This window comes from Anser anser (genome assembly GCF_964211835.1).
Source record: "Anser anser genome assembly, chromosome: 25".
Classification (NCBI taxonomy): Eukaryota; Metazoa; Chordata; class Aves; order Anseriformes; family Anatidae; genus Anser; species Anser anser.
In genome coordinates this window covers 2,378,412-2,398,646 of record NC_139746.1, presented here as the reverse complement: position 1 = coordinate 2,398,646, position 20,235 = coordinate 2,378,412, and the positions used below count along the sequence as shown (strand labels likewise).

The following is a 20,235-nucleotide window of genomic DNA, read 5'->3' as shown; positions in this document are numbered from 1 at the left end:
AGGGCAGGGGGTGGGTTCTGGATGGGCTCCTTGTGTGGTGCCTGGTGCAATGCTGAGTGCCTGATGCAGTGCTCAGTGCAGTGCCTGGTGCAGTGCCCGGTACCCATTGCAGTGTCCATTCAGTGCCCAGTGCAATGCCCAGTGCCCGGTGCAGTTCGTTTTGCAATGCCCAGTGCCCATTGCAGTGCCTGGTACAGTGCTCAGTGCCCATTGCAGTGCCTGGTGCAAAGCTCAGTGCCTGTGCAGTGCCCCTTGCAGTCCCTGTTGCAGTTCCTGTTGCAGTGCGTGGTGCAATGCCCACTGCAGTGCCCATGCAGTGCCTGGTGCAATGCTCAATGCCCATTGCAGTGCCTGCTGCAGTGCCTGGTGCAATTGCAATGCTCAGTGCCCAGTGCAGGGCCCATTGCAGACCCCGAGCAGTGCCTGGTGCAATGCTCAATGCCTAGTGCAGTGCCTGTGCAGTCCCCATTGCAGTCCCCATTGCAATGCTCATTACAGTCCCCATGCAGTGCGTGTGCAGTGCATGGTGCAATGCTCAATGCTCATTGCAGTGCCTGTGCAGTGCCCACCGCAGTGCTCATTGCAGCACCCATGCAGTGCCTGGTGCAATGCTCAATGCCCGTTTCAGTCCCTGTTGCAGTGCCCATTGCAGTGCCTGGTGCAGTGCCCAATGCCTGCTGCGATGCCCAGTGCAGTGCTCCATGCCTGTTACAGTCCCCGTGCAATGCCCGGTGCAATGCCCGGTGCAGTGCTCCATGCCTGTTGCAGCCCCCGTGCAATGCCCGGTGCAATGCCCGGTGCAATGCTCCATGCCCGTTGCAGTCCCCGTGCAATGCCCGGTGCAATGCCCGCTGCACTGCTCCATGCCCGGTGCAGCCCCGCGCCGCGCCAGTTCCCCCCTCCCGCCACCAGGGGGCGCCCCCGCTCCCCACTCCCCCTCCCTCCTCCCTCTCCCCCCTCCCAACCGCCGCTCGGCTCTTTCCGGAGCGGCTCGGCTGAGGGGCGTGGCTCCGACGGCGGGGAAGGGGCGTGGCCACGGGGCCTTCGGAACCTTTCGGAACCCTTCGGAGCCCTTCGGAGCCCTTCGGAGCCCTTCGGAGCCCTTCGGAGCCCTTCGGAGCCCTTCGGAGCCCTTCGGGGCGGTTCGGCCCCGTCCGGCTCCTGTCGGCCCTTTCCGGGGCGGGCTCGGGCCGTTCCGGCGCCGCTCGGGCCCTTTGGAGGCGGCCGCGGGGCCGGGAGGCAGCAGCGGGCTGGAGGCGAGCGGCGGCGGCGGCCTGGGGGGGCGGCGGAGAGGTGGGCACGGGGCCGGGCCGAGGGGACGGCGGGCGGGGGGGTGGGTGGATGGGTGAGAAGCGCCTGGGAGGGGGCCTGAGGGGGAGCAGCGAGTCCTGAGGGGGGGCAACGGGGCCTGGGGGGGGGCCTGGGGGGGCTCTGAGGGGGGGCAGCGGGCCCTGAGGGGGTCTTGGGGGGGTCCTGGAAGGGGGCAGCGCCTGAGGGGGGCCTCAGAGGGTCCTGAGGGGGTTTTGAGGGGGTTATGGGGGGGTGCAGCGAGCCCTAAGGGGGCTCTGAGGGGGGGGCAGCGCTGGAGGGGGTCTTCAGGGGGCCCTCAGAGGGTCCTCAGCGGGTCTTGAGGGGGGGCCTGAGGGGGCCCTGAAGGGGAGCAGCGGGTCCTGAGGGGGGCACAATGGACCCTGAGGGGGTCCTGAGGAGGAGCAGCAGCTCCTGTGGGGGGGAAACGGGTCGTAAGGGGGTCCGAAGGGGGGGGGGGCAGGGAGCCCTGTGGGGGCCCAGAGGGGGGCACAGCGCCTCATCGGGCCCAGGCCCTGTCCCCCATTGCCGTCCCCTTTGTGTCCCTCGGCGGTGCCGGGGCTGTTGCTGCCCCCCCTCAGCCTGCAGGGCCCCCCCCCCCCCCCCGGGTCCCCTCGCAGGGACCCCTCTGGGTGCAGCCCCCGCTGCCGGGGCTCCTGGGCAGCCCGTCTGAGGGACGTGGCCACTGCTCAGCTCCGTGGTGCTGGGCTCCGCTGAGCTTCCCCAGGCTCGGTGTCCTGGGGGGGGGCAGCGGTCCTCTGGGGGGGTCGCTGACAGCTCGCCCCCAAATCCTGGTTCCCGGGATGGGGCCGACGCGGCTCTTTGCAGCGGGGTCCGTGCCCTGCGTCCCTCCATCTCCTGGGGACGCTCCTCGGCCCCTCGAAGGGGAAGTTTCCCGCGGCCACGCGCTTGCGAAACGGAGGGGAATGGGGAATAAAAGCCTGGGGGGGGCAAGGGGGGGGGGGAATCCTGCCTGAAGTGAGCGGTACGGGAGCCGGAGCGGCACCAGCAGCGCCGTGCAGTGCCCGGTGCGGCGGGGGAATGGCTGCCTCGCCTGCCATTAACGCACGGCTTTTATTGCCGGAGCTGCTCTCTCGGGGCCGCTGGGGAGCTGGCCCTGTGACTTTCTCCGTGAGAGCGAGAGGATGGAGGCAGCTGAGTAAATATAGCCTAAACCGTCGCTTTCCTGGCCGTTCCGCCCGCCCTTCCCTCGCATGCGAAGGGCTGGGGTGTCCCTGAGGCTGGCTTGGCCTCTGCTCCAGTCCCTGACTCTTCCATGATGTGGGAAAGTCCGAGGGGTGGTTTGGTTTCTTTGGTGACTCTGATCTCTCGCGCACGAACCCTGCTTCCATCTGCCCCTGCGGCTCGCTGCTGGCGCTCGGCGACGCCTCGCTCCTCCTGGGGGCGACTGCTGCCCCCAGACCCTCCTTTTTTTTGCTTTTTACCCCTTAGGAAAAGGGGTTGGGAACGTGGGGTAAACCCTTTCTGCCCCGTCGCTGGTTCTCGCCGGACAAAAAGCTCTGGGCTGGGAGAGAAACCGCAGCTCAGCTGGAATGCAGCGGGGAGCGGAGCCAGCTCGGAGCAGCGGCAGAGTGCCGGCGCTTCGGTGTGTTTACAATAAAAAAAAAAAAGAGTATTTATAATATCGGGGGCTCTTTTAATTCCTCCGAGAATATCTGGAGCCGCGGCTTGGCGCTGAAGCGACGGGGTGAGGGAAGATGGAAAGCGAGCAGAGGAAGGGAACGGCGCGTTTCTGGGGCTGCGGGGTTTCGTGCCAGCCCGCACCCCAAGAACGCCGGCCTGCTGCCGCGGTCGCTTCCCACCTTGTGGGGTTGCTCCGTGCGACGGCCGTGTCAGGACGGCTCCCGACAAATTGTCGCACAAATCCCGGATCCCGCCGGGAGCGTGATTTTAAGCAGATGGGCCCACAGAAGCGGATGTGCTTTTTTTCGTGTGCTTTGCTAGAACTGTAATTTTTGAGGGAAGTAACAAAAGTGCAGCTACTGGCTTACTTCGGGGGGGGGGGAAGGGAAAAAAAAAAAAAAAAACTAAACCCTGCTCCGGGACTGTTCCTAAAATGGCAATAGCGTGTTCTTTGTGCCTGGGGACTGGTGTCAAGGGAGCCTGGAGCAAAGGGACCTGGCGCGAGGCACGTCGCCCTTCTCCGCTCGGTGCCGGAGAGCGAAAGCCTCCAGCCGAGCGCAAGGCTCCTGCGGTGAGGAGGAGGAGAAAGTTCCTGAGGCGGGTGAGACGGGACGAGCTTCAGCGGGAGCAAGAAGGCCCCGGGTTGGGAGAAGCCTGAGCAATTTCTCCAAAACTTCCCAAAGCGTGAGGTAGGCAGCGGTCACGTTAAGGCGGAGCAGTAAGCGCGCCGCGTCCCCCAGGGAGCAGCTGCTCCCGGGGCTATGCCGCCGGCCACATCAGAAGCGGGTTTTGGTGAGAAAAGAGCTGGAAACGGCCTCGGCTGCCCCGCGTCCCTGCTGTGAGGCTTGGGGCAGAGGCAGCCCCGGCTCGGGACAGCGCTCGCTGCTCGGAGGGAAGCGCTGGGCAGCCCGGAACCACGAATCCCAACCCCGAGTCGATTTTATTTCTCCCCCTGGTTGCATCGTCCTGCTTTCTTGCAAAGAAAGGTTTCTGCTCCTTCCTTGCAACCCCCTAACACGCGGTGCTTCGCGGCTCAGGGCTTGATTTGGTGCTGGGTCCCCCCCCCCCCCCCCCCCAAGGATCTGATGTAACTTGGAAGCGTTTGAGCCGTGTAGGCTGTCATAAACATTCTTTTTTTTAAAAAAAAAAACAAAAACATTTTTGTGCATTCTTTCTCCTCGCCGGAGGGAAAGCAACGCTTAGGCTCGCTTCAAGTCGAGCTGCACTTTGAACTGTGCTTGGAGCTTGGTCGAGAAGCCCGGGGACCACATTTTAAGCGTTCAGATGCTTTTATTTACGCGCCGGGCACCCACAAAAAGACTCGTAATGTGTTTTTTGTTTGGAACTGATGCGTCGAACAAAGGGAGTATTGACAGCGGTTCATGAATCGCGCGATTGTGCCGTCGATTTACCGAAGGTATTCAGACGTCTGATGCGGGGAGGGGGGTTTGGAGGAGCCCACCAAGTGCTCGCCAGCACAGGCACGCGAGGTTTCGTCCCCGGGAGCTGGGCGAGCCTGGAGCCGGGCCCAGCCGAAATCTCGCTGGCGGCCCGGCGCACGCAGAGCCCCCGCTCCGGAGGTGCGCTTGCAGCGGGCAGGCTCATGCGTGTCCCGCGCTCCCAGCACCTCCTGCCTCCTTCCCAAGCTCGCCTTCCCTCCAAACATCTCTTTAAGGGCTCGGGGAAAGGCATGGTCCCTTCCCCCTCCCCAAAAACACCTCGATTCGGCCGCCTGCTCCCCGCGGGGGGTTTTGCGGGGAGAGGGCGATTTCCCCCCGGAGAGGTGGTGGGGGTTTGCAGCCGGGTGCTCCTCGCCCTCCGTCACCGCTCCCGGCACGGGAAGGCAGGTGAGCCTGGCGCTGGGCGAATCCCCCCGCGGTTTTTGGGTGCTGGGGCGTGGGGAGCAGGGCAGCCCAGAGCCAGGTCTCCAAGCACCTCCTGGCCTTGTGCAAGAGCCGGCGCCGGGCTGGAGGGAGCCAGAAGCTGCGGGACCTGCTCCTCGGGGAGCCTCGGAGCTCCGGGGCCACGCTCTGCTTTCCAAAGCCACGGAACGAGTTCGCCTCGGTGCCACAATCTCGGCGTGGAAGCCGGGGAGGTGCAGGCCCCGCTGCCTCGGGGCACGTTTTGGGCTCTGTCCTCGCCGGGACCGATCGCTCTGCGTCGGACCCTGGTAGGCAGAGCTCGGAGGGGCGAGGGGCAGGCGTCGGAGCGTGGCCGTAAATAAATCTCCGTGCTCCGGGTTGTCAAGTAATATTTTCCTGGCCGGGGCCGCATTTGGGAAATGTGGGCTCCGGCGACGCCGGGGTGCGCTGCTTCGCCCCGTCTCCCGAGGGTCCCTCGGAGCCGCGTGGCCCCGGGGAGCAGCTCTGCAGCCACCCGGGTCGGGCTCCGAACTGTTCCCCACCAGCTTGGAGCCTCCCTGCGAGCCTTCAACCCCCCCCGAGGGCTCTCTGCTCATTCACGGAGAAGTCGGCCCGGCTGGGCCGCGTGCCCGAGCTCCGGCAGGCAGCGCGGGCTCTGGCTCCTGCGCGGGTTTCGTGTACCGCGGCCTCGCTGCGCCTCCCTTTGGGGGGGGAGCGAGCCCCGTGGGGCGCCCCCTCGCCCCCTCCTGCGGGGGCCACCGCAGCCTCGAGGAGCTCGGAGGCTTTTGCGGCTGAGGTTTGGGTTTCTGGGCCAAAGCAGCTCGGGCCGTGAGCAGGACCTGCGGCGTTTCGGCGGCTCCCGGTGTCCCTGGGAGCGCTGGGAGCTTTCCGGCCGCCCCGTTGCCTTCGAGGTCCCTTCCTCGGCGCTGGGGCTTTGCCCAGCTCAGCCCCAGGGAGCTGGAAAGGGCAGGGAGGGGATGGGAAAGGGGCCGTGCCCGGCCGGTGGGAATGCCCCGGCTCACGCAGCCCTCCAACAACGTGTTACAACCCGGGTTTGTTCTTTTCGGTGGCTTTCTGGGCTGGGCAGGCATCCTGTCCTTCCATTTCTCTCTATTTAAATAGCTCAGAGGCAGTTTGCAGCTCTAGGCAGACTTGAAGGCTTCTAAAGACATTTTTTTACCCCCCCCCCCTTGCTTCCATCTCCGAAGAAACCCTGCGTTGCCTGCACTTGACGCTCTTGGTGCTTTTCACAAGTCCAAAACTTGGCTTTGCGCAGTTAACCCCCGGCCGTGGGCAGTCACCTTCAGAAAGCGACTCTGGGGGGAGGAATCCGTGGGGAGACGTGAAGGTGAACTGTGAAATTCAGTCAGTTTCACAAGAAAAGGTTAAATCCCGTTTGTTTTGCTCCTATTCAGGGCCTCCAGCTGGTGGCCGCGGGGTCGCCCTTTTTCTCTGCGCGCAGGCGCCCGCATAAAGGCCGGTCTGTGCCTCTCGTCGCCTTCTTGTTTGCCGAAGCGCCGCGAGGAGAGCAGGCTGGGGCAGCAGGAGCGAGAGCCTCTTCGGGATGCGGAGCCGGTGGCGGGCGGGGAGGAGGTGTCCCCTCCGCCGAGCGTTCCTGCGAGCTGGCTCCTCTCCCGCTTTTTTGGAGTGCAAATTCGCTCTTAGCAGGCGCGTCCTGGCAAGGAGCGCCTGCATGCGGGGCTCGGCGGGAGCCTGGCCGGGCGAGGAGCGAGCCCTGCCTCGCCGGGACGAGCCCCCTGCTCCGAGCCCCGGGGGGGGGCGCGGGCGGTGACACGTTGCCTTTTCCTCTCTCCGCAGGCGCTGGGGAGGGAGAAGCAGCATGCCCCACGGCTCGCAGCTCGAAGCTCTTGCCCTCCAGCCTCCAGGAAAGCCACCTCTCTTCCGCTGAACCGGACCCAGATCTGTTTCTCCGCCGCATGCCCGCTCGCGAGCGCTGGATTATGTTCGTCTCCTTCTCCCTCTGCTCCATCATCTGGCTGAACCGCGGCTTCAAGCTGAGGAAAAGGGGCTGCACCTAAGCACGCCGGGACCGGGCTCCTGAGGCGCCGCTTCGTGCAGGGACCTCGGGAGCGCCGATGGGGGAGAGCTGCCCCTGAGGGCTCTCCTCTCCGCCCCAAAGCGCGCCGCCTCGCCGCTCGGAGCCGCCTCTCCCCGTGGCCGAGAGGATGGGCAGCACCGACGGCTTCCAGTACCGCGCGCTCTACCCCTACCGCAAGGAGCGCGAGGAGGACATTGACCTGCTGCCCGGCGACATCCTGGTGGTCAGCAAGGGGGCCCTGCAAGCCTTGGGCTTCAAGGACGGGGACGAGCAGAACCCCAACCAGATCGGCTGGATCCTGGGCGTCAACGAGCGGACCAAGCAGAAGGGCGACTTCCCCGGCACCTACGTGGAGTACGTGGGGCCCGTGAAGATCTCCGTCCCTTCACACCGGCCCCGAGTGCAGAGACCCCTGCCCGCGACGCCGGGGGCCGGCGGCTGCCGGCTGCAGGAGGCCCCGGAGCAAGGTGAGCCCTGCCGCGTGCCTCCCCTGCTGCCTGGGAGCCGGGCCGCTCGGGTTTCGTGCGCTCACGCTCGGCCCTGACCGAAAGGCAAGCTCTTTGCTCCTCCCGCGCACCCGTCTCCTTTAGCGGAGCTTCTCGGGGCAAGCCTCATCCCACCCTAAGCTCTCTGAGCTCCTTCTCCGGCCCGCGACCAGCCCGATGGATCCCTGGAGCCCCTCTCCCTGCCCCGCCGAGGTTTTGCCCCGCTCCCTCCCTCGAGGAAGAAGCCCCGACCTCTCCTGCCCACCTCCCTGCCTCTGCGGCGCCGGGGCATCGCTCCCTGCCAAGCGCCTCCCGGCCCCGCTGAGACGCACAATTCCTCCTCTCTGGGCAAGAGCAGAAAAGTCAGGGTCGAGAAGAGGACCGCCCAGAACTGCAGCTAAGTGCTCGCCTGCCTGGCACCGCTCCCCGTCGCCGGGGCCGGGCAGGGCACGGGCACCGCGCACCTGGGGCGGCAGCAGGGCGCAGACGGGCTTGGCACGGCTCCGGCAGGCGAGCTGCCGGCCCCGGCGCTGCCTGGAGAGCTGCATCCCATGCCTCTTTTTCTTTTTTTTTTGCCTTTTTCTTTTATTTCTGTCCCATCAGGCTCCGGATGAAACCTCTCTGGGGGGTCCTGAGGGGTAGAAAGGAGCGCCAGGCGGGGTGCTGGGGCCGGGTGTCTCGCTCCTGTGCCCCTGCTCCCACGCCCGTCGGGGTCGGGGATGTCTCCACGGGGTTGGGAGCACGGTGGGGGCTGCTGACCCGAGTCCCCCCGCTCCCAAGCTGCCCGCCCAAGGCTCGGCTCCTCTCGGCAGCCCGGGGCTCGCTCCGCGGTGGCCGTGTCGGCCCTGGCTGCGCCCAGCCCTGCGCTCCCGCGGGGGCTGGATTTGTGCCTGCGTGGGGCTCCCTCGGCCTCCTCGAGCAGGGCTTGGCCGAGGCGCGTCCGGGTGGTCACAGCCGCTGCCCCGTGCGGGGCTGGGCGCGGAGAGCCCCGCGGCGTGGAGGAGGATCCGTGCCAGAGCTCCTGACACGTGGAAAGGACGCGGTTGGAAAAGAAACCAAGAAGCCGTCCGGGCTGCGTCCTGCCCCGGGCCAGAGCCGCGTGAGGATCGGGTACCGGGGGGTGCCAGCTGTGTCCCCCGCCCCGTGGGGACACCCCCACAGCCACCTGGGACCCCCGGGGCTGTGATTCGAACACCCGATGCCGTTTTTACACGCAGCACAACACCGTGCTGGTGGGCAGACGCGTTTTATTTATTTAATTTTTTTTTTTTTTTTTTTTTGCAACCGAGGAGTTGTACGGGAGCCAAGGCCACGTGAGCTCTTCGCGGTCTGCCTGCCCCGCTGGGGTGAGGCCTGCCTGGGAGGTGCGCAGACGGCTCCTGGCTGCCCCCGCTCAGCTCGCAGCCGCCTGAATTCCTGCCCTGCTCCTTCCTGGGGCTGTCCCGGCCGCCGGCGATCCCGCACCCCCTCCGCCGCACGCCGCGCACGGCCGCGAGGAAGAGCAGCGAGGCCCGGCACTTTGCGAGGCTCAGTTTCTGAGCCGCTGGCGTTTGTGTTCGCCTTCTGCAGAGAGCACGAGCAGAAAACGCAGCTCGGAAATATTTCCGCGGCCGTGCTGTGAGCGCCCTTGTTCCCTCGGCCCTGCCCGGAGCACGGCGGGCTCAGCACCCGCTGCCGGCCGCGACGCGGGCCCGGTGAAAAGGCCGGCTGCTGTCTGCTGAAGCGGCGCGTTCCCGGCCGGCCCACGTGGGGAGCGCAGCTTTTGCTTCTCTTACTTCTCCCTTCCTGAGGGTCAGGCCCGGAGCTGCCAGCCCTGCGTGGCTCAGCCCCAACCAGCACCGTGCAGGGCACCATCCTGCCCCGGGGACGGGGTGACTCCCTGCACAGCCCCGCTGTGGTGCGGGATCATCCGGCAGCAGCTCGGGTCCTCGCCGAGCTGCTCCTTTCTCCGCGGTCGCCGCCTGGAAGCGCTGCCCCAAGCTGTTTTGTCCCCCCCCCCACGGCGAGGCCGTGGCTCCCGGCGAGGCTGTGGGGGCAGGAGGCTCAGCCAGGCACCGCCCTGCAGCTTGCCACCGGGCAAGCTGAGGTCACAGCTGTGACACCGGGGCCGCGTTTCACAACAGGGAGCGGCCTTTTGGCTCTGCCACGGCCGAGCGGGCCGTGCTGGGCGTCCTCACGGACCGCCGACTTCCCCCGGTGCCGTGGGGGAGCCTCCTGCCCTGCCTGGTGCTCAGCACGGAGCGGGGCCGAGCCCGGCGCTGCTCTCGCTCCCGCTGGCAGCCTCGCGGCCGGGCGTGCGCGCTCCTGCCCCGGCGTGCGTCACCCTGAGCGCAGGGAAGGGTGCCCGGGGCCCTGCCGAGCCAGCCCCGAAGCCACCGCGCCGCAGCACGTAGGCTCCCCGCGTTGGCAGCTCCTCCGCCCGGCCCCGTGATCAAGCTGCAGCTCTCCCAGCTCCGGCTCCAGCTCGCCGAGAGGCGCCTCGGGCGCAGCAGCAGCAGCAGCAGCAGCAGCAGGCAGCCCTGCCGGGCGGCGTGCCACAGCCCTTCCCACGCTGCCCCGACCCCATTACGGACCCGAGGCGGCACCGAAACGCCGCTGCTCCGCGCGGGGCCGTGCCCTGGGTACCCGTGGGGAGGGTTTGGGAGCGCTCGGCTGCGGCGGTGAGGCCCAGAGGGGCTCGGGCACTCGGAAACCACCGCCCGCCCGCAGCTCCCCCGCCAAGGGGCAGCCAGGTCCCGTGCCGCGGGCTGCCCGCGCCCTGTAACAGCTTGCACGGAGGAGGCCGTGGGCTAGCGGGGAGGGGGAGGCAGCGAGAGGGCTGGTTTCCATGTTCAGCGAGCAATCAAGGGCAGGAATTTGCTGACGCAGCGCTCTGTCTGAATCGCTGCATTAATCACAGCTCACCGCCGCGAGCGAGCTCCCCGGCCACGCTGCTCCGCCAGCCCCGTGCCGCGTCCCGTCCCGGGCAGAGGCTGAGCCTGGCCAGAGCTCCAGAGCCCGAGTAACCCCTGCGGTGCCTGCCCCGGGTGTCCTTGGTGCCCCAGGGCACTCGGGGAGGTAAACCGAGCTCTGCAGAAAGCGGCAGGGATCCCTCGCCGTGCGCACACCCCGCTGTGCTCCGTGGGGCTCCGAGCAGGGCCAGGCTCTGCAAGCGCTGTGCGGGTTTGGGGCCAGCTCGCGGGCTTCGTGCGGTGTTTGGGGGGCCGTGGGCTGGCAGCAGGGGCCGGGCTTTCCCCGCTCGGGGGTGCCGCTGCTGGGAGTAGCGTCGGTTGTCTCCAGCCCTGGATCTGCTGCGAGCCATCTGCTGCGGGCCGAGCTGCGTCTGACGCCTCCTCTCCCTCTCCCTCCTCCCCAGGGTCTCCTCTCCCCGACCTGCAGGAGCAGTTCAGTCCCCCGGAGATCGCGCCGCCGCTGCTGGTGAGGCTGGTGGAAGCTATCGAGAAGAAAGGTACGGGCCCGAAACCCGCGGCGAGGACGGGGGGGGAAGGCAGCTGTTGTGAAAAGCTGCTGGCGTCGGACCGAGCTCAGTGGGACATGCGGGACGCAGCTGCCTGCAGGAGGGGGGCCTCCTGCTCCTCCCTGGCCTCGAATTCTGGTCCCCAGGGTCCAGAATTTGACCCCGCCGTGCCGTCCTGCTCCAAGGAGCTCGGGCTGTGGTGCCGGCTCCGCAGCGGGACGCCCACGCGGCCTGGCTGGGTGCTGGGCAGGCTCTTGGGGGCTGCAGAGAGGAGCCCCCCCCCCCCCCAAACCCGTGCCGTGAGGGCGCTGAGCCAGGGCCCGGAGCTGCAGCGGGGCGTCGCGGGGGCCAAAGGGGGGGGCTGTGGCAGCATCTGCGGGCGCGCCGTGGGAGCCAGCTGCCCTGGACGCCGTCCCGGCCTCGTTATCCGCGCTGCGGCTCTCGTCCGGCCGGGCTGGCACCGGGCTGGCTCCGAAACGGCGCGTGCGAGCTGCGGGGCTCGCAGCTAACAGCAACGTCCTCGCTTCCGCAGGGTTAGACAGCGAGATGTTGTACAGGACATCTGGCTCCGAACTGAGGCAAGCTCTGAGAACCGGTAAGAACCAGCTCCTCGCGGCGAGGAGGCGAATGGGCTCAGATGGAGGAGATTAGGGGATGTGACAGCGCCAGCGCTAATGCAATCCAGGCCGGGCTCGCCTGTCCCCGGCAGTTCCTGACTGCCGGCACGCTGCCTGCGGGGCTGGGCCTGCCCTGTCCTGCCCCGGCCCCCTCTTTGCGTGCTGGGGACAGGACGGGACGGGACGGGGGGATTCCTGCTGGGGCGAATGGACGCAGCGCCAGCGGGGAGGCTCGCAGCCCAGCGGATCCCCCCACACGTCTCCTGCCGTCTCTTCGGGGCACCCTGCTCTCGGGGTGCTCTGGTGACAGGCTGCTGGAGGCTTCCCTGGCCCCGTCACGCCGCTAACGAGCAGGGGAGGATCCCAGAGTTCAGCTTGGTGGCTGGAGCCGTGGCTCTGCTGTGCCCTGCAGCTGATGGCTCCGCCGGGGAGCCTTGGGAGCTGTCTGCCTCTCGGCTGGGCCTCCTCCAGCACCACGCTGGCTTGTTCCCTTCCGCAGGCGCTCCTCACGAACCCGAGCTGAGCGGTGCTGTCAGCTCCAGCCACGGGCATCGTGTGCCGTCCTGGTAGCCTGAGCCTTGCGTTCGTGGGGCGGCACGGGTCAAAGGGAGGCATTTTCCCCACGTTTTCCCAGTACGTGGCCGGTTGTCTCTCTCCCTCTCCACACACGTCTCTAACAGCAGCAAGGAACAAAGCTCTGACCCGCGAAAGGCGCGGGCACCCAAAATTACCGCTACCCCCTCCTGGGGGAGCCCGAGCTGAGCCAGCGCGTTGTGGGGAGACGGGCACGTCGAGGAGGTCTTGGTCGCGTGGGCTGCTTGGCTCCGAGAGCTCCGCGCTCCCCCGCGGGCCCCGTGTGCCGCGTCCCAGGACCGCTGGCTGGCCGGGGGGGCTGCGGCGAGCGTGGGTTGCGTCTCCCGCAGGAGCAGAGGTTGCAGCGAGTTCAGAGCAGGGCTGTTTGTGCTGAGCCCCGAAGCCCAGCCGGGGTTTTGTGGCTGCTTTGTGGTCTGAACCAGGTGCCTGGCTTCACCGTGCCGACCCTGCTGCACGAGCCCCCGCCGCGTGCTGCGCTCCCGCTGCGGTGCGGGATGGGTGTGAGGCGCTGGCAGCACCGGGGCTGCTGCCCGGGCGCCCGGGGTCTGCGCCCACCACCCATGGGAGATCTCTGCCCTGGCAGATTGGAGCCTGGGCGACCTGGAGCCCTTCGACGTGCACTCCCTGGGCGAGGCGCTGCGCGGCTACCTGCAGGACCTGCCCTCCCCCGTGGTGCCCGTGTCGGTGCACGGCGACATCCTTCGCGTCCTGCAGGGTAAGGGCCTCCCCGGCCACGCTTGGGAGCGGGGAGGTGGGTGGGATGGATGCGTTTGGGTTGTTAAAACAGGTCCTGTCCCTGTGGGGTACGTCGCACGGCCTCTGCGGCTGACAGCGCTCCCACACCGCGGCTGCCAGCGCGTGGAACGCGGTGCCGGCTGTCCCAGCCCCTTCCATCGTGCCTGGTTTCTCTCCCCAGAGGTCCCCCAGCCGGAGAATTGCCGGAAACAGCTGCTGCTGGCCCTGGAGTCGCCTGCGGTCCCGCTCCAGAACACGCTCACCCTGCAGTTCCTGCTCCGGCATCTGGGGAAGGTATCACAGCAGGCCGAGAGCAACAACCTCCACCCTCGGGCCCTGGGAGAGATCTTCGGCCCCCTTCTCCTCCGGCTGCCTGGCGCCAGGTACATGAGGCTCTCGGGTCCCTGCCGCGTACCCCGTGCCGGCCGCCTTGCCTGCCAGGACGAGGAGCCCAGGCTGTAAGAGCACGTCTGCCCGCAGCCCCGGCCTCGCTGCACGTGGGATTAAACTGCTGGCAGCACGCAGAGCTGGGGCTCGAGGCCAGGGCAGGGCCCTTGCTTCTGTGTCAGCCTGCGCTCCGGCAGCTGGGCTGTGCGGGGATGAGCAGCTGACCCCGCTGACCCATTGCCCCGGGGGGGCACAGGGCGGTGCCAAATTCTCCCCAACTCAGTGCTGATCTCACTGGTTCCTCTCTCCCCGCAGCCCAGAGCTGAGCCCTGACTTCTCTGTGCTTTTTCTGGAGATGCTTCTGCAGCTGAAGGACTTGGAGCCGGAACAGCTGCCTCCAGGTACCGTCCCCAGGAGCCGAAACGCCCCCTTGGGGCCCGAGGCGCTGGCATTTGTGCTCCGTGGGTGTGGATTCTGCCTCCACGAGCAGATTGCCGAGGGCATTTCTGTAGCCCAGCTGTGCTCGGATGCAGCCTCGAGGTGCTGATCTGCTGCTGTAGATGTGCCTGGAGCAGCTCCTGGCAGCGCAGCAGCCGAGCGGGGCTTCCCAGGACAGTCACCGCGGGGAGAGGGGGACTTGGAGCTCCAAGGGCTTGCCCTTAGCGAGGGTGGGGAGCTGGGACTTGGGCCAGCCCCGCTTCAACCCTTCCTCAACCCTGCTTCTCTTCCAGCGTTGCCTCCAAAACCACCTAAGCCAAAGCCCAGCGCCGCCAGCCTGGCCAACGGGAACAGCGTGCCCTTGCAGGACGCCGAGTGGTACTGGGGTGACATTTCCCGGTAAGGGGGTGGCCGGCAGCTCCGCTTCTGGGCGCCCGCTCTGTCGGGTTCAGGGCAGCTCTGGCTGCGCCTCGCAGGCCGTGACGATCGTCCCTGTCCCTCGCAGGGAGGAGGTGAACGAGAAGCTGCGGGACACGCCGGACGGTACCTTCCTGGTGCGGGATGCTTCCAGCAAGATCCAGGGCGAGTACACGCTCACGCTCAGGTAGGGCGCCGGGATCTCAACACGTGTCCCCGTGCTTGTGGCGGCTGGGACATCGGGCTGGCACAAAGGGACACGTCCAGCCTGGTGCGGGGCCCTGCAGTGGTGATAACCACCCTCCGCTCTCCCCTCCCCTCTGCAGGAAAGGAGGCAATAACAAGCTGATCAAGATCTTTCACCGGGAAGGGAAGTACGGCTTCTCGGAGCCCCTGACTTTTGGCTCGGTGGTGGAGCTCATCACGCATTACCGGCACGAGTCGCTCGCCCAGTACAACGCCAAGCTGGACACGCGGCTGCTCTACCCCATCTCCAAGTACCAGCAGGTGAGGTCCGTGCTGCAGGGACAGCCCGAACCAGGGCCATCCATCATCCTGGCCCTCTGGTAGATGCAGCGCCTCTTCCCCGTGCTGGGACGTTGCTCTGTGGGGCACCCTGCAGGGCTGGTGGGGGTTTTTGGGGCCGGTTGCCTTGCAGGGGGGCTGCTGTAGGGCAGGAGCGGGTCCTGACTGAGGCTGTGTGTATGGCAGGACCAAGTGGTGAAAGAGGACAGCGTGGAAGCCGTGGGAGAGCAGCTGAAAGTCTATCACCAGCAGTACCAGGACAAGAGCTGGGAGTACGACCTGCTGTACGAGGAGTACACGCGCACGTCCCAGGTACGCGTCCCAGGGGGCACACACTGGGCACGGAGAGCAGAGCTTGGGCACCCACTGCCCCATTTGTCTGCTCCTGGCTTTCGGGGGGGCTCCTCAGAGAACGGGCTTTGAAGTGGGGGATATTTTGACTGCACCGAGGACAGTGCTGGATTAGGAGGGGGGTGGGAAGGGGCTGCAGATGGGCGAAAACCTGCCCAAATCCTCGCCACTTCCTCAGCTCTCCCCTCTCTCCAATTCAGGAGCTGCAGATGAAGAGGACGGCAATCGAGGCCTTCAACGAGACGATCAAGATCTTTGAGGAGCAGTGTCAGACGCAGGAGAAGTGCAGCAAGGAGTACATCGAGCGCTTCCGGCGGGAGGGCAACGAGAAGGAGGTGCAGCGGTGAGGACTGGGGGCAGCGGTGACCTGCCCTGCCCGGGGAAGGGCTCCTGGGGCTGGGAGGATCATCGGGGCTCGGGGCAGAGCCGAGGCATGCGCAGTCCTCGTCGCTCCAACCGCCTGCTGCGGGCGGGAGCTGGCAGGCTGCCTCCTCCGCCTCCCCCGCCTTGGCTCACAGCCGAATTCCCCCCCCCCTTTTTTTTTTTCCCCTCCCAGGATCCTCATGAACTCGGAGAAGCTCAAATCTCGCATCACGGAGATTCATGACAGCAAGATGAAGCTGGAGCAGGACCTGAAGAAACAGGCCTCGGAAAACCGGGAGATCGACAAGCGCATGAACAGCCTCAAGCCAGACCTCATGCAGCTGCGCAAACTGCGGGACCAGTACTTGGTGTAGGTAGCTCCTGCCCCCGCGGAGGGCTGGCAGAGGGGCCCTGCTCCCCCTCCAGCCCGGCCCGGGAGCCATCCAGCTGGCTCCTCGAGGGCTTTGAGGCTTGTTGGACCGGCTTGCAGGGCTGCTGCGTGCAGCAGCGAGGAGCCCCGCAGCGCGCAGCTTCAGGGAATGGCGGCTTCTCAAAGGGGGAGGCTGCTGCCCTCTGGCGATGGCTGCGTGAGCGCTGCCTGGCCCGGGCACGCTGCCTCTCCTGAGCTCTGCCTCTCCTTCCCCAGGTGGCTGACGCAGAAGGGTGCCCGGCAGAAGAAAATCAACGAGTGGCTGGGCATCAAGAACGAGACAGAGGAGTGAGTGTCCCCGCTCGCGTGTCGGGGGGCGTGGGGGGGCTGTTCCAGAGCCTCGGGCAAGTCCCATCGCCCTGTCTGGGAGCTGAGGCCGAATTCCCTGCTGGAAGGAGTGCTGGCAGCTACCAGTGGGAGGGAAGATGCTGGGGGGCCACGTGCCTGAACCGAGGGGCCCTGACCCCCTGCGTGTGCTCGATTGCAGTCAGTACTCCATGATGGATGACGAGGAGGAGCTGCCTCATCACGAGGAGCGGACGTGGTACGTGGGGAAGATCAACCGCCTGCAGGCCGAGGAGATGCTGTGCGGCAAGCGGGACGGCACCTTCCTGATCCGCGAGAGCAGCCAGAAGGGGTGCTATGCCTGCTCCGTGGTGTGAGTACCTCCGTGCGGCCGGGGCTGCCGGCTCGACTCTGCGCTCTGTGTGACACGTGGGGAGCACAGACGGGCAGAGAGAGACGTGGCGGGATGGGGCTGGCACCGGCTGCGCTCCCGTGTCGCTCTGCCCTTCTCCTGCCAGATGCTGGAGCCTGGCGGAGGCGTCAGCTGGCAGGCCGGGCTTCCCCGAGGTCTCCCGTCTGCCTCAGCTCCTCGTGCCAGGGCCAGATGTAGCTTTGGCCTGCTCCTGCTCGTGCCCCGCCGCCGCTCTCCTAGCAAGGGTTCATCCCTCGCCACTAACCCGCGCTCCCTCCTCTCCCTGGCAGGGTGGATGGTGACACCAAGCACTGCGTCATCTACAAGACGGCGTCTGGCTACGGCTTCGCGGAGCCCTACAACCTCTACGCCTCCCTCAAGGACCTGGTCTTGCACTACAAGCACACGTCCCTGGTGCAGCACAATGACTCCCTGAATGTCACGCTGGCTCACCCGGTCCTTTCCCAGCCACCCGCCAGATGAGCAGCCCATGCACAACACAACAGCTGCCTTCAGCTTCTCCCCAGGGCACTGCTTTCTGGCTCTGGACTCTTGCACCCTGTATAGTTGAGTCTCTGTGCTCCTGCCCCTCCAGAGCCTCCGAGATGTCTGTGACCGTTCCTGGTGTCCCTTTTTTGGTCAGTAGCTGAAACCCGTGTTGGCTGGTGGGACAAAAAGCCTGGGCTGTTGACTCCCAGTGGGCTCCAGTCCTTAGGAGGTGGGATCCAGTTGTAATTGAACCGCTGTGGGCGAGCACAGCCCTTCCCCTTCCCCGACAAACAGGTCAGACCCCTTCTTGCTGGCAGGTTGCCCCGCTATGCATCACCGTAGAGCTAGATCCTGATTCCCCTGCGCTGTGGTGCAGGTCACTGCCCTGGCCCAGCGGCCGCTGGCGCTGCTCTGGGCGAGGGGCTCCCTGCCCGGGTGCTGGAGAAGGCAGAGGGGGAGCCTCGGCCGAGTGTACGCGTCCTCCGCTCTCACTTCCCTCGGTGACTTCGCGGGCTGGGGTGGGAGCTGGTGTCTGGTACGAGGGCTGCTGCTCTGTTGTGCAGAGACTCATTTCGGAAAGAGAAAAGCGCGTCCTCCGTGGGGCGGCGGGCGTGCCGGGGAGGGGGGCTTCGTGGCCGAGCTCCCCGCTCTGTGCTGTGCCCCTTCTCACTCTTGGTCCCTGGTGTCGTAGCCACCTCCCGAGCGTTGCTGCCTGGGGAGGGAGGACCCTGTCAGCGACGAATCTCTCCCCTTAGTTGTGCCAGCCAAGCTGTGAAACCCGCCTTGGTACCCGTGTCTTTCCCGGCAGAACCTGTGGGACGCACAGCTCTTTGTTCCTGGTTGTCTTTGGTGAATCTCTGCGAGCGTAACCCGTTGAAGCTAACTGTAGCTCTGTAAATACGGTTCTTTTTGTAATCAGCTGCTTACCCAGCCCCGGCGTGTGCTGAGCTCCCACTACGACCTGCAAGCGTGTGGGCAGCGGCTGGCCGGGCTGCTGCAGGCTCGGGTCCTGCCAGCGGGAGCAGGAGGGGGCCGGAGCCCGACGCACACTACGAGCCCTACGCAAAATGAAGGACCTCTCCGCTGCAGGAGGACGGTATCTCCGCTGGGCCGAGGGCCTTAGCACGTAGAAACGTATATGCATGATGTCGAACTGTGTATGCGAAGCACTTATATTCATGAGTACTGTATGGGGACTGGGGGGGGCGGGTCGCTGCAGGGGTGCCCCTCGCGGCTGGCCGGCGCGGGCAGGGCCGGTGGCGTCTTTGCAGAAAATGCTGAGCGCAGAGGGCGCGGGGTGAAGGAGGAGGTGCGGGGTGGCCCTGGCGGGGCTTTAAAAGCTGCACCCGAGCCTGTGAGCCGAGGCCGGGGTGGTTTCTGCTTTACGGGCTTATCCTGTCTGCCTGGAAAGCATCGATCGTCCTCTTGATTTGCCTGAGAGGCTCTTCCCCTTCCCTTCCCGAGACCTCCGGAAGGGCTGGGGCATGCTGTAGGCTTTGCTGCTTCTGCTTCGCGTCGCGGCTTGCTCTGCGGGGCGCCCCGCACGCTCGGTGCCGGAGCACGGGGCGTCCGCATGTGCCGTGCCCGCGCCCCGTCCTCTGTGCACCACCTGCAGCTGGCTCTGCCCTGTTCCTGTCGCTCGCTCTCCTTCTTCCCCCGGTCACCTCAGCTGCTCGCGCGGGTCCGGGATGGTTCCCAGATCCTTTTGGATCCTTTGGGGGGTCTGGGGTTGTTGGAGCAAACGCAACGTTCCCCTCGTTTGTGGCAGCTCTCCTACGCTCAGCTGTACAGACCCCGCTCCCTGCTGTGTGCGCCCTGGGCTCTATTTTGGGGTTCCCCTCTTTTGTCAGCGTTCGGTGCTATCGCTCGGGGGATCGCTTGGCAAAAGCCATCCGTGGACGTTCAGGGAATGGTTTGGGCTCAGACACGCGAGATGGGGGCGGGTGGGAGCAGGGCCGGCAGCCCCCGTGCCCGGAGCCCTCCCGGGGTCTGTGGGGTGCTGGGACACCCCAAAGCCTTGGGCCGGGCTCCTGCCCTGCGGGGTGGGCTGCAGGCAGCGGCTCCTCCAGCCCCTCGCCCCTGCACGACCCCACCTAGGTGAGCTCGGGGCCGCTCCCACGCCAGCCACCGCGTCTGGGAGCGTCGCTGCTCCAGCCGCTCTCGGCGCTTCCCTGGGTGCTTCCCCCGGGCTTTGCTGGCCGAGGAAATTCCAGCTTCCCGTGACGGCGTTGGGTTTTTTCTTTTACCCTCCCGGCCAAATTTCTGCTTCTCCCCACGCTGTCCCTTTCCAGCCCGCAGCTGCAGCTTCTTCCCCACCACGGCAGCGTGGGCAGCTCGGTGTCAGCTCAGCAGGGCCGTGGTGGCCCCGCTGCGTCTTCCAGCGCCGCCGTCGCTGCCCGCCCGCGCACGTCACTGCGGCCGGAGCCGCGGGGCTGGCCCCAGCAGGGCTGCGCTCGTGGTCTTGCGTGCAACGAGGAGGAACAGGCCCTTCCCCGGGGCTGCCATTTCCCCGACAGTGCTCGACTTGGCTCAGAACCGCTGCTTTGCCCCTCGCTCCCTCTCGGGTGGAAGAACCGAGCTCCCTGCAGCGCAGCTCCCTCGGAATAAGCTAGTTTGTGATTTGTCTTTTGATGCTTTCGCTCGTGCTGTCCGCGCCTGCGGGTTAACCAGGTAGTGATGTTGTTTTCGAGGCCCTGGGCTGTGCTTTGCTGCTTGTCACCCGCATGTCCCCCACCCAACCGCGCGCCCACGTCCCATGGGCGCACTGCAGCCGTCCCTGCTCCCCGGGGCACAGCTCGGCCCTTCGAGGGGGCGAGGGCGGCCCCCAGCATCGCGGCGAGGTCCCAAGAAACGCGTCCAGCCCCTCCTGCTTCGGGTCGGCTCGCATTGCTCCGAGCTCCCCGACGTAACCCCGAGGGCTCTCGTGTCACTGGAGAGTGGCCGGAGGTGGCACGGGTGTCCCCGACCGCTTTGTGCTCGGAGAGGACGTGGCGGCTGTGTGAGCGCTACTGAGATTTTAGTTCGTAGGTATATGCAATAATAAATACTCTAACTTGCCACTTCAGCTGTTCGTTACCAGCAGTAGTTCTCTATGCTCTTTCTGTTGATGTTTACTAATGTAAACCCAGTATTTGTTACTGTAAGGATTTTTGTACGGTACTTCAAAAAAGGAAAAAAAGGAGAAAAAAAAAAAACACAAATAAAACAGAATTAATGATGTGGCTGCGGGCGTTTCTTTGCGGGGGGCAGGGGTACCCCAGGGGACCAGAGGCAGGAAAGGGCAAATGTGGCAGCCGAGCCCAAAGGGGCAAGAACCGTCCGGAAACGCCTGGCTGCAACCAGCAGGGGAAGTACCAGCTTCCTCCTCCTCCGCCCCC

The 20,235-nt window shown here is 66.2% G+C and overlaps 1 protein-coding gene across 3 annotated transcripts; it reads left to right on the top strand.

Annotated features, from left to right (window-relative positions):
* Positions 1 to 1,135: 1,135 nt before the first annotated feature.
* On the top strand, positions 1,136 to 20,077 carry PIK3R2 (phosphoinositide-3-kinase regulatory subunit 2). Of its 3 annotated transcripts, none has more exons than XM_083811305.1 (16): positions 1,136 to 1,293; positions 6,633 to 7,340; positions 10,714 to 10,806; positions 11,348 to 11,410; positions 12,610 to 12,741; positions 12,943 to 13,144; positions 13,464 to 13,549; positions 13,880 to 13,985; positions 14,092 to 14,190; positions 14,330 to 14,510; positions 14,715 to 14,840; positions 15,080 to 15,222; positions 15,436 to 15,612; positions 15,889 to 15,960; positions 16,160 to 16,330; positions 16,660 to 20,077. In XM_083811305.1, the coding sequence occupies exons 2-16, from the start codon at positions 7,001 to 7,003 to the stop codon at positions 16,850 to 16,852; spliced, it is 2,184 nt and encodes a 727-aa protein (XP_083667431.1). In that variant the 5' UTR covers positions 1,136 to 1,293; positions 6,633 to 7,000; the 3' UTR covers positions 16,853 to 20,077. The 3 variants fall into 3 exon arrangements, with proteins under 3 accessions (XP_083667431.1, XP_083667433.1, XP_083667432.1); XM_083811307.1 differs by lacking the exon at positions 1,136 to 1,293 and adding an exon at positions 3,370 to 3,641; XM_083811306.1 differs by lacking the exon at positions 1,136 to 1,293 and adding an exon at positions 4,156 to 4,369.
* Positions 20,078 to 20,235: the final 158 nt, after the last annotated feature.